General features: G+C 42.6%; 1 protein-coding gene across 1 annotated transcript; it reads right to left on the reverse strand.

Moving 5' to 3' along the window:
* Positions 1-3,437: 3,437 nt before the first annotated feature.
* ADAMTS1 (ADAM metallopeptidase with thrombospondin type 1 motif 1) lies at positions 3,438-14,165 on the reverse strand. Its single transcript, XM_081302369.1, has 9 exons — positions 11,472-14,165; positions 9,548-9,894; positions 9,072-9,204; positions 8,514-8,681; positions 7,575-7,864; positions 7,156-7,342; positions 6,874-7,046; positions 5,761-5,936; positions 3,438-5,371 (listed from the first exon to the last, which is right to left on the reverse strand). Exons 1-9 carry the CDS (start codon positions 12,196-12,198, stop codon positions 4,672-4,674), a joined length of 2,901 nt encoding a protein of 966 aa, XP_081158495.1. The 5' UTR covers positions 12,199-14,165; the 3' UTR covers positions 3,438-4,671.
* Between the last annotated feature and the right edge of the window lie 2,424 nt (positions 14,166-16,589).

Below are 16,589 nucleotides of genomic sequence, written 5' to 3' on the forward strand. Positions count from 1 at the left end.
ACTGTGATTCCCCAGCTCAGTTGCTGCCACTGGCTCCCCATTTCTCTCTAGCAAAACCCAAGGGTACTTCTTATTATTTGGGACATTTTCTCTGCCTTCTACTATCCCAACCTCCTCCTTTTATACTTTCCTCTTTGTTCCAGCCACACTGGCCTCTCACTGGATCATCTTGCAAGAGGGTAGTCAAGTTTACTGTCATCTGTGGTCATCACCCCACTGTTGTAAGCTCTTCCCTCTGAAAGCTGACTCTTTTGCATCTTTCTGGTTTCCACCCAAACATCTTCTTATTTAAGAAGCCTGTCTGGTTTACTCTACATGAAGCTGTACTCTCTACTTCCTTCCCACTCCATCAAGTGAATGGTAAGTACCTTCTCTGAAGAGCAATAGAACATAAAACTATGTTCCTAAATAAATGGAAACTCACATAGCTTAAGAAAACAAGATAAATTCTAAACAAAGAGCTACATGGTAATTATGGAAACTTAGCCTTAAATAAAGACTATGTGAACAACAGACGGGAACTATAAAGAAAATTTCCATTTTCTGAATTATGGAGATAAGATTGCACTGAACAACACCATACTAGGGACTCTCAGGACCGTGGCCAATGAAGAGACAGGAGGGAATGAGTGGGCATTGTGTATGGTTCCGTTTTTCTCTGTGACTTGTCATGTTCATGGCTTAGTATTTATTGTGCTACTCTTATTAAAGAAGGTACAAAACCTTTGCTTCCTGGGAAAACTTGATTAACCAAAGAATCTTCTTGGTTTTACTGGCCTCTTTCTCTTCCTGCCCATGTCCTATGATGAGCTCATCATATCACAAACATGTAGACAGCAGAATGAACCCTCTTTTGGGGAAGAATGTTGGTCAATTTCTGCTGAGGGCCATTGCCAAGTAGGAATGACGCATCGAAATTTCCTTGCCAGCGTACCCCATGTTAAATGGACTTGCCTTGGAAATTCGCTGTGACATTGCATGTGTGTTTGAGAAAGGTGACCCTGCTCAAGGACGAGGGTGGATCCAGGTTTAGGGTGTATCCTGCAGGTTTTAGGAAGTATCCCAGTTTAGGATAATTTGGGTTTAAGGCATTCCTGTTTAAGACTTGGGTTTAGGGAAGTTCCAGGTTTAAGGTGTACCCTGCGGGGGGGGGGGGGGGGGGGGGGATAGGGGGGATAGGGCGTATCCTGCTGCCTCAGGCACGCCCGATCCTTGAGTTCCCGTTGAGTTCTCCTGAGATTGGAAAAGAAAGCCTCCTGGGGTAGGTGAATTGGGCGGTGGCAGAACTGGGATTTTCTCTGAACTTGTGTAGAGGCCGGTGTGAGTTCGGGAATAAAGAATTGCTGTTTGAATCTACAAAGCTGTGTGGTGGCTCGTGATTCTTGTGCCCAGCCAAGACATTGGCAAATTTCCTTGATAGGGCAAATATTCACAGTACTTTTTGTATTCCTTTCTTCTAGGAAACTGAAGAGGTTAGAAAATTGTGTCCACCATTTATTGTTCCTAAGACACAGTAAGAGCTATTGTACCCTTCTTAAGATGGCAAACTCCACAAAGAGCAAGAGCTAGAAAACAATTTTGACAATGATGAAATCTCTCCTCCAAATATTATCCTTGACAGTTGAAATGCTAAAGAAACTGTCCCTTGCATATTCCAAAAATGAGGAATTTGAATTAGAACTCAACTACGTTCCAGCTAATCATCTATACCAGCCACTCAAGACACCACAAAATCTCTCTCCTGCCAAGCAGGTACCTAGTTAAGCTCTCAGGACCGAGATGTGTTTTGAATGCGACTTCTTCTGCTCCCAACATAATCTGTTACGACTAGTGATAAAAGAAATCTCACCAGCAGAGGGCTGAAAAATAATATGGCAACAAAAGAAAGTCATGTGACATTACCTTGGACAGAACAAAGGGGATGGCAGAAAATCTTTTTGGCTTGTTCTATCTCTTCATATTCTGAATCCTGAGAATTGTTACTGTATCAAATCAACCTAAGCCTCTTAAGAATAAAACACTCTTGCGACTGAGTTAAGATCCCCAAATGACTTCTTTATAGCACAAGTTCTTGTTTGAAGTATATGAATCTTCTTTTCTCAAATAGCATGTATAATAAACAAGAGTTGGAGCACTTTGAGTGTGTGTGTGTTCTCCATGTCACTTACTACAGGGATTTGTGCAGTGCTAATGTAAGCATTAAATTACCATGATGGAGATTGCTGGTGCATAGTGCAAATTAGGCCTCTGAACTGCACAAATAAAATCTGTTTAAATGGGACAAAGACTAGTTCCCACAATATGAGAAGAACTTGCTTTTTTTTTTCTACTTTTCAATACTGTAGCCTAGTAGGTTCTAAAAGGAGTTATCGGAGATTAGCATGACTCTCTCCTACCCCATCCCCCTTTTCGCACTAATATACCAGACTCCAGAGTATAATCCCTTCAACTGCTGGTGGACACTCTGCATAACTGTGGGGTAACTTAAAAACTGTCATCTGAAGCTGAAGGGGGCATGTTATTATTCTACATGAGAAAACTTACTTAAAAAAATGAAAATATGAAGTTGGGACTGTCTGCAGTTAACCACATCATCTGCCTTATAGTCAGTAAACTGCATTAGTAAATAGCAAGTTAAGAAAGTAAAGAGCAAACTCTTTCTCCAGAGCAACACAGTTACTTTGGAAGCAGTCCAAACTTCTAAAAAGCCATTGATGTACTGAAACTATAAGGATTTACAAAAGGCTACACAGAAAGACCTGGATTTTCCAATGTCTCCAAAACACCTCAGGTATTCCTGATAAGCAAACAAAATTTTGCAGAGCTTGGCCCATCGTGCATGTCCAAGTGCAATTTATGATTTATTATTTTCTACTCACTAGTTGAAATACTTTCCCATAGTTTCACATATGTGATATAACTGAGGAAGAGATCAAAATCCCAAATGGGTCCAGAACCCCAACCTTTTCCGATTTAATTTCTGATATACATCAGAGGTTGGCCATCTCATCCCACAGAACAAACCTGGCCCACCACTTGTTTTTGTAAATAAATTTTTATTAGGACACAGCCATGCCCATTCATTTACATATTATTTATGGCTGCTTTCATGCCTACAATAGCACTGCTTTGTAACAGAGATGGTACAGCTCATAAAGCCATAAATATTTACTATCCGGCATTTTACAGAGGTTTGCCAACCACTGGTGTATATTATTAGAAACATGAGTAGCAAATTTATCTATCACTAAAGATACAATAAATTCCTTTATTATCAGCACTACCATAAACCAAAGATACATAAAATATGTCATTAGAACTCAATCTTATTTCCAAAGAATTTAAGAAAAAAATTGTCTTCAGAGTCAATGTTTGTCTCAGATCTCCTGCCATGTCAGAAAACAGTCATTTTCCACTTCAGAAAATAAACACACATATCCAAAAGTGTTCTTTTATTATTTCTAGTAACATATATTGTATAAATACTCTATTTTTATATGCACTTTTACAAAAGCGATATAACTTAAAAGTTTTATCATTAGAAATAAATGTATAAAAATAAATATGTTATTATAGGCATTTATTACAAACTGTAGCCCTTCTTAGAAGGAACACACAAACCAATACTTATAAAGTACATATATAATTTATAGTAACACACTTTACTATATACATATGGAAAAAATCATATTATCTCTCTGTAGAAGAGCTGAACAGACATTCACCAGGATACGACTGTTGGACCAGCTGCCGGGATGGACCCGCTACCCCTCAGCAGCCTCCTCACCATGAGACAAGTGATCTCAATGTCCCTAAGCCCAGGGGACACTGTTCTATGTGCTCCATTCTTGCTCTGGCATTACATCCTTTTGTGTGGTCTCACTGACTTCTTAAGACACAATTCACTTTTCCACATCCACATTCCCACAGTCGGCTTACATAAGGAGGAAGGTAGACCAGAAGTACCAAACTCATCATGTCACCTTGAGTTTTTATCAGCACCTCGTACTCTGCTGCTTTTCTTGGCCTTGTAGACTTGATGCACTCTTAGAAATACATGCATTTACGTGAACGACACAGATAAAGACTGAGATGGTACAAGGCGTTAGAGAAGGAGCTATGAGCCTTTCTCTCATGTTGGACAATCTGAACTCTTCACTCTTGATGGAAAAGATGCATAAACATTCTCTGATACTATAGCGGCCATAAGGAGTGCTGATCAAATACCCTCTTTGTACTCCTTTCTTCCCCTTTTGTTAGTGAGGTAAAGTAAGCCATGTCTTAAACAAAATTTCATCTTTCTTCTGCTTTTCATTCCCAACTTGCATGGTACAAAGAATTTAATCAGTACCAGGAAGCAGGGCTTGCAATATAAAAATATTGGCTTATTTTGACAATTGTTTTTGTGATAGATGTAACAAAAGAAATAATAATAATAATGCCCTGGGGCTTTTCATGCTATATCATTGCTCACAGGTTAATAATCCTCATTAACTAGCCTATCAGATTTGTAACTGGCAGGATATTCTCACGATCTAACTCCTATTTACCTCCACACTCCCACGATTGACACACCTCACTGGCTACTGGCAAGATACACTGAATCCCTCCAGCATTCTTATTCAGTGTGTCAGTCCTTCCACACTGCCTTTTCCTCAAAACTGACCCTGCTTAACTGCATTCTGCTATCGTGCAAAAATCTATGTAATGCTTAGGTTTCTTTGAAGGATCGCAATTCTCATGAGACAACACTCCCCCATCATGGGACAGGCACTTCAAGGTTCTCTTTTTGTAACCCTTCCCACAAGTCTTGGAACATGGTGACCATTCTCCCAGCTGCCAGTGTGGGCAAGGCAGGTCTGCACAAGGTCGGGTGCTTTCTGGTTTCACCTCCTTTGCACACTCAGATGCAGGCTGCCCGTTAATGTCCCGACATTCCACCAGTCTTCTCTGCAAACCCAATCCACATGACTTAGAGCATTCACCCCACTCTCCAATGACCCATTCTGAAAAAGTAGGGATAGCATTGAAAGATTCCTTCTTCTTCTTCACGAAGTAGGTGTATTTAATTTTGGGTCGGAGAGCATTGCCCACAGTAAGAACCTGGATGGTTAAGGGCTCTTTGAGTGGGCTAAAGCTGCGGATTCTTTCCAGCGCTGCGGAGGAGCCACTATACCATAAGACCATACCTTTGTATGTAATATCTTGCTCTAAAGTGGACAAAGTGAAGTCACCATTCAGAATATACGTGCCATCAGCAACTTTGATGGCAAGAAAACTGCCATTGTTTCTGGATCCCCTCTGATTCCGGTGTTTCACATCAATGTTTGTGGCTCCACTTGGAATTGTGACAATATCATGATACCCAGGTCTGCAGGCAAGAAAAATAGAGGTGAGTCTCTCATTCATCGACTAATTGATTGGAATCATTTCTACTGAGGATTGAACTCAGGTGCACTTGGCTGCCGAGCCACATTCCCAACCCTATTTTGTATTTTATTCAGAGACAAGTTTCACTGAGTTACTTAGCCCCTTGCCATTGTTGAAGCTGGCTTTGAGCTTGAGATCCTCCTGCCTCAGCCTCCCAAGCTGCTGGGATTACACACATGCACTACTGTGCCCAGCCCTGATTGGAATAATTTCCAATCTAATTGGAATCTAATCTAATCTAATCTAATAATTTCTAATCAAATTTCCCCATTGCCATGAAACAGTACATTTAAATTATGAGGTATCTGAGAGATGTATTTTAAAACTTACTTTGCACTAGCAATGGATCCTGATATTTTCTTGCATGTAGATCCATTTCCTCCACAAATACCACATTTGTCGAACTTCTTTTTGGAGTCTATGATGTGATCACAACCAGCTTTTACACACTGTCCTTGCACACAGACAGAAGTGGAATCTGGACTACATGGAGTACCATCTACAACCTGAAACAAGGAGGTCATATGTCCAGTGTTACGCATCAGAAGAGAAGGAACCTGTGCTATGGTAACTGTGAACATTTTTCTTGCCTACACTTATTAAAGTAATATTTTTCATACATGTCATGCACTTTCCTTTTCTTTGGCTTTCTTTCAGTGGGTTGTTATAAGCATCTGAGGAAATCATAGATTTTCTGATTATCTGTTTATTGGCCTATCTTCCCTACAGCTAAGATCAATGAAGCTCTGTGCAGGTCAATTTCTTTACTCCTGTATTCTTAGTGTCTAAAGTAATATCTGACAATAGACAGTGCTTCATAAGTGGTTCACTGAATGTTGAATCTGCTACTTGGGAATATTGTCATGGCTTACAATACTAATGACAATCTCAACTGAATTAAATTCTATTTTTTACTTTTGAACCAGATTTAACCCCGTGGCCAAACCACAAGAGAAAGGATGCTTCTTGTTCAGTATATGTGCTCAAACATACAAATTATCAATGCTCAGACTTCCATTTTAATGTTTCCATATGTTACTGCTAGTTACTCAGTGACGAGTTCTTTGGATCATGCCTAAACTATTGTCTAAAACTACTAGTTGTTGTGTTAACATATAATATATTTAACCACAGTTACAGGTGAAACCTAGTTATACAAAGAAGCTCTTGATTTTCAAAGGGTTTTCCTGGTACAGAAAAGGACTAATGCTAAGCAATTGCCGGAATCTCAAGTGCAGAATTTAAGTTTCATTCATAACTGGAAGCAATAATAAACTCAAAGCAGGCAGTTGCTAATGCATTTGGAAGAAAAGAAGTCTGAATTTAGTCTTCTTTTAAAGTAAAGAAAGCAAGTCAAAGGATGCATGAAAAAAAAAAAAAAAAAAGTAACAAGCCAAGACCTTGGCTCTTGGATGGGGGAAACAATAATGTAAAAGTATCTACCTTGGGCTGTAAAACAAAGAAGTAGCCGATCCCTTTGGCTTGACAAATGAGCTTGCACCTGTCCTTTGGTGAGACACCAGCATACTTGGGGGTCCACTCCACCACAGGCCCGCTCCCAAAGGCTTTTGAAAACTCATTGTGTGCCTCACACTGTTCCTCCCTAAAGGTTTTTCCTGGAAAAAGAATGACATGATGACATTATCAGTTTCTGGTCTTGAACTGCCGTTTGTGTACTCATCTTATTTACCCCATTTCTGAAAGCGCAAGCTCACTGCTGCTCACCATTGTTGTCTGGACAGTCCTCCACGTTACAGGACCTGTAGCGCACTCGTTTGCCTTCACAGTACTTCCCTCCATTCTTTGGGACTGGGTTGTCACATTCCCTTATTGTATACTGAACTCCTCCACCACAGGTTCTTGAACAGTCTCCCCAGGATCCCCAGGATCCCCAGCTTCCATGAACAGGGGCCTAAGGGGCAACACAAATCAGTGTCAGAATTCTCCAAAGAGACCATTTTAGGGAATAAAAGAAAAAATATGAGAAAAAGACTGAATTCCAAAAATAAGCTATCTTGCATTCCCACTGGAGGAATTCCCACAGATTAGGGTATTTATCTTGGCAAGAAATCTTTTAACATCACTTTGCTTTTTCACTTCTGAATTTTAAAGGGATGTAAATATGTTCTGGGGGAAAAACTCACATCAAAATGCTTCTTGTCGGTCTTGTTCACACACTTGCTGTTGATACACCATTTCCCTTCCCCACAGCTGGTGCCATCCGCCCAGGGGAAGTGCTTGGTTTGGCACATCAGCACACCAGAGGGCGAGTTGACATTGCACCACAAGGTGGCACACGTGCTGGCTGGGTCTGGGCAGTGTTTAGACTCCTCCCCGAACATAAACTGGCACTGCCGGTTTACATCATACAAGGTGCCAGGGAGATCAGATGGTAGCCGTATGGGATTCTGGGGCTTGTCCATCAAACATTCCCCTACAAAAAAACAACAAACAAAAAAACAAAAACACATTATTAATGAGTAGTTAAAGAAATAATGCAAAGTGTAGATCATGGTTTCTCAAAATATTCATCATATGAATTAATACACAGCAAAGTAATCTAATATGCAGAGCTTTGGGGGAAAATGCCAGAGAGATTTATATTATCACTAAGATATTATGCTTAATAGGGGATTTCTGGATTATCAATGACAGGAAGTTATTATTCTGTTAAAATATGAATGAATGGACTCTAGGAGCTACTCAGCCAGAAACATTATCTTTTATCAGGAATTAAGATCTGAATATCTATGAGCTTGACAGTAAAATGTAATTTTGTTTTTTTTTTTTATTGGTTGGTTGTTCAAAACATTACAAAGCTCTTGACATATCATATTTCATACTTAAGCTTCAAGTGAGTTATGAACTCCCAATTTTACCCCAAACACAGATTGCAGAATCATATCAGTTACACATCCACATTTTTACATAATGCCATACTAGTAACTGTTGTATTCTGAAAATACAAAAACTGTTGTATTTTGAAAATACAAAAAAAAAAAAATTAAAAAGAGCTTGGTTAATTAGAACTCTATATATGAAAGTTGGGATGTTTTCTAAAGAGAGCAGCTAAAGTATCTTACCATGACCATTATCCAGAAATGATGTGATCATGTAGGCACTGCAGGGAGACCAAGGATGGCTGTGATCCAAATTGGAGAGCATTGAGGCCATCATGTGGGAACCCTGGTTCCCAGCGTTAAGGCTGGCACACTGCTTCGAATCATCATGAAGCATGTTCAACACGTGGCCTAGGAAGCAATCCAAAATCCAAATTGAAATACAGATCACTTGCAATAATACTTTTTTTCTCCCGACAGGGATTCATCTGTCTCCAAGTCACATTTCTACAGGAAGAAGTCTATTTAGGAGACAATCTATTTTAGAGACAATGTCTATTTTTTTTTTTTTTACCTGGTGTACAGAAATGTCAAGTTCCATATATCCATAGTTCATACTATTTTAGGTTTTATTCTAATTAAACATGGTCATATTTCAAAGATCAGAAACTATAATTTCTAAGACACACTGGTACGTAAAATAGAAATATAATCTGCAGACTCTCCTCTCAAATCAATATATTGTTTCATCAGTTTGCATTCATTAATTGGGCTTTAATTTATACTCTGAAACAGACTTACCTAATTCATGGGCTGTGGTGAAAGCAGCTTGTAATCCATCATCTTCTATGACGGAGCAGCTTCTGCTGGGATCACACACAGTTCCAACATCAGCTATTCCAAGAGTATCACATGTCTGAGTCCCACATAAGTCCTATAAGGAGTAAAGATCAGTCTTTATTAATATGAACAATAGGAACCTTTGCAATTTAGTTTCTAGCAAGGTGTGTCTTTATCTACATTTGGGAGCATTTACATTCATTATTGTTTAGCTAAAGACTTTATGTGACTCTAATCAAAACCTGTCCTAATGTTTTTAAAAACTGAATAATGTAAAACTTGAGACATTAAGATTACAGCTGAAAATAAGCAAGATGGACCATGCTAACCAATTTAAAAAATTAAGTGAAAAAATATTATTGAAATATTTTTATTCAGTTGGTATTATGCTGATTCCTAAGTGGACAATATGATCATCGACATTATCTCCTTCTCACCTCTCTGGTAAAAAGAATCGCTGTGTCATAGTGTTCTGCATCCCGGTCACTGGGAGGATTGTGTTGTTTTTGCCAGTTACAGAAGTTCCGCAAAGTGAGTGCAGCATTGGAGGTCACTTCTGGCCCCTTCTGCTCCTCATAGATAACTAAAATCTTCACCACCACGAGGCTGATGGAATTTCGAATGCTAGGGTATTTGTACAACTTGGCTGCCACGGAGAACAAGGTGAGAAGGTAATGCTTTAGGTCACTGCCATGGAACTCTGCCATTGACTGGTCGGCCACAAGCATGGTTTCCACATAGCGGGGGCTGGACACAAATCTCTTCTTTCTTATGCTTCCAGTTCCTGTAAAGAAACAAGGACAGTTTGCTTGTGGGCAGTCTCTCCAAGAATGGTTACCTTCCTTGAGTATATAAGGAAAGCCTAACTAGTCAAAGCAAATAAAACCCAAATATACTTAGAAAACAATAACAAAAATATTTGCACGTTTTTATTGAAAATATTATTTTTAAAGTTTTTTTTTCTCTTTTGCTTTAAATAAAAAGACCGTGTACTCCTTGGAGTGATCTGGCTGTTTTCATGTGTAAGAGAGCGTGGTTTCTTTTGTTCCTTTGAAGTCACATCACCTTACTCAGCTGTAGTAAAAACTTGGAGCAAGGGCAGCAGGCAGAGCGCCCTGAGTCACTCTTTCACTCTTGAGGCCAGGACTCAAATCCTGAATGAGATCATCGGGCTCCACGTGGAAAGCCTAGGGCAGGGTTGGGGCTGCTGCCAAGGGGCTGGGCCTAAGGAATCTCAGCCTGCATTGCTCAGCTTTCTCATTCCAGGGGTCCCTTGGGTGTTATGCGTTTGCCAATTCCGGCACAAGGACCACCCACTCTGCCCAGCAGCCTGATGCCCCATTCTCATTGCCCCAGAGAAATAAGTTTCTGCCTCAAACCACCGTTCATCATTTGGAAAAGAGCCCTCGGACTACGGACTGAGAGCCATCTCGCCGGCAGGTCCTAAACTGGGCTACGACCGCGTAACTCCTCCCAGGAACATAAGAGCAAACGCAAAAGGGAAATTCAAAATCAAGACACGTGGAAAAACTTAAGGAATAAAGACATCGGAATGATAAAGTGGAAAAAACTGGATTTAAGCACTGCACACAGAGACTCAGGAGAAGACTGGAGGCGTAGCAGGAAAGCTCGGCGGCCACTAACACTCAACAGTGCTAGAGTAGGATTATGGCCGCGAGAGGGAGCGCAAATCGGGAGGCGAGTAGGAGGCGCTGGGAGGCGGGGCAAGCTGCGCAAAGACCTCCCAAGCAGGTTCTGCAGAGCGGCCCCGCTGCCGCCAGCCGTCCAGGGTCAGACTTTAAAGAGGGGGAAGGGAACAGAAGCCCACAGAACAGATAACGCAGTAGCGCAGTCGCCTAGGCTCATAAGCACTGAGATCACCATCGCTCTTCTCCCCTCTCGGTCTCCGCCCTCTTCTGAGCGCCGACCGAGAGCATGCAAAAACAGCAGTTACAAAACAGCGCGAAGCTGCAACCCAGTCAAAGAGCACACACAGAATCGTTTAAAATAAATTAAAGGTAAGAAGTCACAAATGCACACTTAACCAAGGTGTAGAAGTCAGGTTAAACGCTCCCTTCTCAATTGAAACGTTTTGCCTAAGTCTGCTGAAAATCGATTTGTCTGTTCTTTCTTCGTTGTTCATTATTCGGTAGAATTAAATGGAATTAAATGTTCTAAACGTAGGATTTTATTAACTCAGTCTTAGGCTCACCAACATTAACCTCAAAAATCATTCCAGGTCTCCGTCTTGTCTGCAGACACATTCTCCTGACTGCAAGTAGGAGTCTACCAAGTCACGTTGCCTAGAGAAAATGGGGAGAGGGGAATGAATGGAGAACCAAGTAGGGAAAACTTTTCTACCTGTTGGCTGTTCCACGTGTTGCGGCTCCGGGTCCCGCTGAGGCCACTGCGTTCCAAGGTCTTCTCCCTCCTGTTCTGCACCCCTCGCGGGCAGGGTCTCATCGTCCATGACTCCACACTTGGCGCCACCACCGCCCCGCCGCCTCCGCCGCAGGAGATGGAACTGAGGCCGCTCGATCGGCTCCTCCTCGGCGGCGGCGGGGGCGAGGCGCTCAGTGGCAGCTGCGGGTGCCGGCTGGATGAAGAACTCCTCGCCTTGCAGGTAGAAGGCGCCACGCACGCCCTCACAGAGGCTGAGGGCTGCGGCCGAGCTGGGGTCACCATTAACGGTGCCAGAGTAGAAGCAGTGTGCTAGGTTGCCGGCGGGGTCCAGACGCTGCGCCTCAGGCGAGGGTTTGCGCCCCACAGTCTGGAGTGTGAAGCCTGGTGCCAAGAAGCCGCGGTCGGGCTGCAGCTTCAGGTGCAGCCGCTGGCCAAACGCGTCTAGGCTGAGGCGCGTGGTCTCCCGTCCTTCGGCGCGCTCCAGGGCGGGCAGCACCAGCTCTTCGTCCTCCTCGGCTGGGCGCCCATGCGCGCCGGGCACTATAAACAGCACTGCAGCCGCCGCGAGCAGTAGCAGCAGCGTGGGTGCAGGCTGAAAGCTCCGAGAACGTGGCGCTCGCTCAGCGTTCCCCATATCGCCGACCAGCCTGTGCCTTCGGGACTCCACAGGGACTGCTCTTTGCATCAGAGCTCTGGGAGACGCGGCACTCTGAAGGAGGGGGAGCTGAGCTGGCTTTCTCCGGATTGTCAAAGTTTACTATTATTCTTTGAAAGTTAGAGGAGAACCGGCTACAGCCGAACCTCCCAGTCACTTAGAAGGCGCCGAGATTCTGCCGGCGCGCGGGAAGGTTTTCTTCCAGCGCAGAGTTGGAGGCACCGCGCGGTGGGCGCTATGGAGTGGCCGCTGAGGGAAAAAGAAGCGCTCTAGGGCACCTCCGGGCCTGGGGGCAACTCGAGGATCGGTGCCTTGCGCTACCCTTCGTCCTCCGTCTAGTACTGCTGACTCTGAGCAGGACTCTTGCCCTCTCCGCCCGACTGTGCACTCTAGCTTCGCAATAAGCGCTTGGCTCGTAGCGGCTTCCAGCGAGTGCAAGAGCTGTGCAGCCCGGACCGCCCCTTTATAGCCCTGGAATGAGCCCCTCCTCCATCTTGGCCGCCTTTCCATCCCAAAGACACCGCCCCCTGAGCTCAGTCGGTGCTAAACCGCGCTCAGCGCCGCGGGCCCCCGGGGGGGGGGGGAGGGAACAGCCTCCGCGCTGGCTTCGTGCCAGGGCTCGTCAATCTAGGGGGCGGAAGACGCAGAACGGCACTGTGACCAGCACTTTGTACAGCCTGGGCCACTCAGGGGGGAAAAAATTCTCCCTTTCACCACGCCTCTTCCCCGCAGACTTCCTGGACCACCCTGCCTTCTCCTTTGTGGGGTACTCAGTATACCCTCTGGGCTGCAGCTCCCAGGAGGGAGGTTCGGGGTGGATAGTTGGGTCCCTTTACCAAAATTTCCCTTCGCTGGAGTGGCCCCTAAGTTTCCCTCCGTGCCTGCATAGCCCTTTCTTCCCCAGTCTGGAAGATGGGCCGCCCTTTCTAGAAAGAATAGCCTGCCCACCTCTCTGTCTCCCTGGGCTGCCAGGAGCTCCTTTGCTGCAAAGCTCTCTTTGCCCCAACTTTTCTTAGGGAAAGCTTGGTTGGTGTTGGCTTTGCGTTCGCCCTGTACAAACGGTCTGGGGGCACATCCTCGACTCAGGATTGTAAAATGGGTCTGCATTGACCTTTACTCTCTTCCCTCTCCCCGGCCCCGCGCCACATCAGACTTTTTTGTGGGGACCCGTGTTCCCATTTCCTTAATAGCTGATCTGGAACGGGGTTCATTTCCTAGAGCCCATGGAAGGAATTGGGTTTTCTCTTCTTCATTCGAGAAAGTAAGTCCCGCGGATCGCCCACCTAAGTGCAGCTGCTGCAGGCCGTAGGCGAGATGAGCAGAACAATTAAGGAACCCCACTTTGCTATTCAGGGGCAGCGGCAATCGCGGAAGATAGAAAATATGTCGTGAAGAAAAGAGGAAATGGATTTCCTTCCCCACCCCGCCCTCCTCTTCCTAGTAGGAAGGGAAAAGCATGCGTCCGTGTTACGAAAGCGACAAAACTGAGCCTTTCCACCCCCAGGTCCCTAAGAAAAAGCTGAGCGGCTCTTCCATCGAAAAGGGAGGGGCTCAGTGCTTCAAAGGAAGGAACTGTTTCACAATGCGCTCACAGGCGGAAAGCCACTGGGACAATGGTGAGAACGCCAAAGCCCGGGGCAGACTCACGTCCCTCACACTCGCTTTCTACCACTTCCTCGCCCTTCTCTGTCTCTCTCGGGTCTCGCCGCCCCACCCCCACCCAGTCCCTCCGTAGGCTCCCAGTTGCTCTCCGCTTTGCCTTGCTCCTCCCCAGATCTTTCCAACTCCCGTTGGCCTCAGTCAGAAGCACTCCCTGGAGTCCTCTCATTGGTCCCTCAAAGTTTGCTTTTAGGACTCTTACCAACACCTTTTCTCTAAGCCTTCTAGATTGCTTACTTGAACAACAAAAACAAAAACAAAAATTTTGCTTCAGGAACCATCAAATGAGAAAGAATGACAGACAGAAGCAAAACACTTTACCCTTCAAGGGGTCCATAACACCCCCTGGTCCTCAGGCCTTCCAGAATGGGTGGTCTTAACTGTAATTTTGGTTTCTTCAGCTCGAACTCATAGTTAAAAGTTGAATGATTAACTCGAAAACATATTTTAAGAGCACATTCTGGGTTACCAGTTTTGTTTGTTACTTCCTCTTCCACGTTTCCACCACCTATCACTTTGATGTTGTGTTTGAGCTTCCTCCTTGAATCTTGCAGCAATCCGTCTTGTATCATATTGGATTTCTCACTCATGTATTTAATATTGACATCCACACTCATGTATCATGAGTGGCCATTTGGTTCTATATTGTCCAGTCAAACTCCTTCTCTTCATCTTTGAACTAAGAAGATTATTCCCCTATTCCTCACAAGAGGCCTTTCTCAAACATGGAACATCTCTGCTCCCTAGTTTGGCTTGCAGACATTCTTTTACATTTCCCTCTTTTGCATCCTATTTTTTATGATCTCATTTTATTTCATTTGTTCCTTCTTTCTAACGACTAGGAAGTTTAGAGATTGGAGAGGACATTGGAAGAAAGTTATCTTAGACTTATTTCTACAGAATTATGAAAACATGATGGTAAAGTCATCAACACAGTTTCAAATCTCTAGCTTGCAAGAGGGCTCAGAATGCATATGGTAACCAGTACTTGGAGCTTCACACTGGCTTTGAGATAGAGATTTCAGATACTTGAGGTGGCCCTGGGGATCCAAAAGACTTTCCAGGTCTGGGACGGTAAGTGTGATTCCCTTGAATTGTGGCAGAAAGGGAAATTAAGAAGAAGCAGAAAATGTGTAACTTTAAATAAAAATTGTGTAATGTATTCCAGCCTGTCAACTGCCCTTACATGTATGCTTCAGCTTTTAAAATACATTAATGCAAGTTTGGCCTTTGGTTGGTTTCTGTCTCCTGTGTGTTCTTATTGGAAATTTGTTTAATTCAAGACATACATTTCTAATCTTGAATGGGTTATTTCAAATCCATTATATTTTTTTCATATTTCATGTTGTATATCCAAATAGAGCTGATAGAAAGAAAAAAAAACACAGTGAGTTCAAGGCTAAAGGATTGCCAGGAACATGGCTTTTTTATTCTTTGGGTTACTCTCCAGATTTCTGTTCTTTTGCATAATGACTCCAATCTGTTGTGCACCTGTAGTTCTGGGAAATGATTCTTTTTTAATCGCTTCAACAGAGACATGAATGTAGGAGTTGCCAGTTACTAAACTGAAAAACTCCATGCTCAGAAGAACATCTAATCCGCTTACTTTTTTTTAAAGACCAGCACTCTTCAAGTGTTTGTAGTATTGTGTAAATATATACACATGATATTATACTTACTTATAAGCAAAATGTGAATTTGTTCATGGGACTAATAAGAATGTTGCACAATAGTTAGTCCTTGTATAAGTTTCACTCTCCCATCTTTATACAGTTTTTTTGCTCCTTGATTTGAATGTGCACCTAGAAGATCACATATTGTTACAATCCCTCTTCCCCATATTTTTGCTTTTATTTTTATAAAATACATATGGCCTTGTATACACATGAATCTTAATATGTTCTAATATGTTAAAGTTCTATTGACTTTGATCATTTTTATTATTTGTCAGGATGACCTAATAGCAGTTCAAACATTTAATGTAAAACTTCTCACAATGAGTGATTTGACCTTTTAAAACATTTTTGTCCTTTCTGCACAAAGGCACTTTCTGAAAAAAAATAGAAAAGTATCATGACTTTTGAAGTGAAAGAAAATATTAATGTCTGTTTAATCCTTATATGTTTGTATTGTTTCAGTGATTCATTTATTACAGAAACAATGCTCCATAATTCTATAGCAAAGCAAGTATTCAACAAGCAGCCATCAAATGGGAAAATCTGGTAATGTATGTGAGCTACTAGAATAGTTTTAGTGTGAACATGTGTATAGAAACTACTAATGTGCATATTTTATAACCATGGAAGATTTTTTATTCACATTTTCATACCATAGGATTTACCAGTTAGAAGTAGGAAAGCTATTTGACATTAGGACTGCTTTAGGGAACATATGTTCATGAAGCATTAGTGGACAAATGGTTATTTGTTGAAAATTATTTGATTGCAATTGAGAAAGTAGACACAAAACATCTATTTTTATCAGGTTACATTTTCAGAACTATGACAAATATTGAAGACAGAAAATTTGTTGTAAATTGCATTAGAACTAAAATATTTATATAAACCCCAAATCATGCATTTGTAGAACTAAGAACAGCATCATCTGAATAAGCCATTCCCTTTGTTTAAAAGATGTGAAGTTGAGCCTCAAAAGGGTTAAGCAACTTGCTTAACATGATAGAGGCAGAGTAAAATTGGGAGCTTAGAAATAAATGGCCCTGATCCAAAATTTTAATGAAATACCCCTTGGCATTTTAATCT

Source organism: Spermophilus citellus (assembly GCF_964194105.1).
Source record: "Spermophilus citellus genome assembly, chromosome: 7".
NCBI lineage: Eukaryota > Metazoa > Chordata > Mammalia > Rodentia > Sciuridae > Spermophilus > Spermophilus citellus.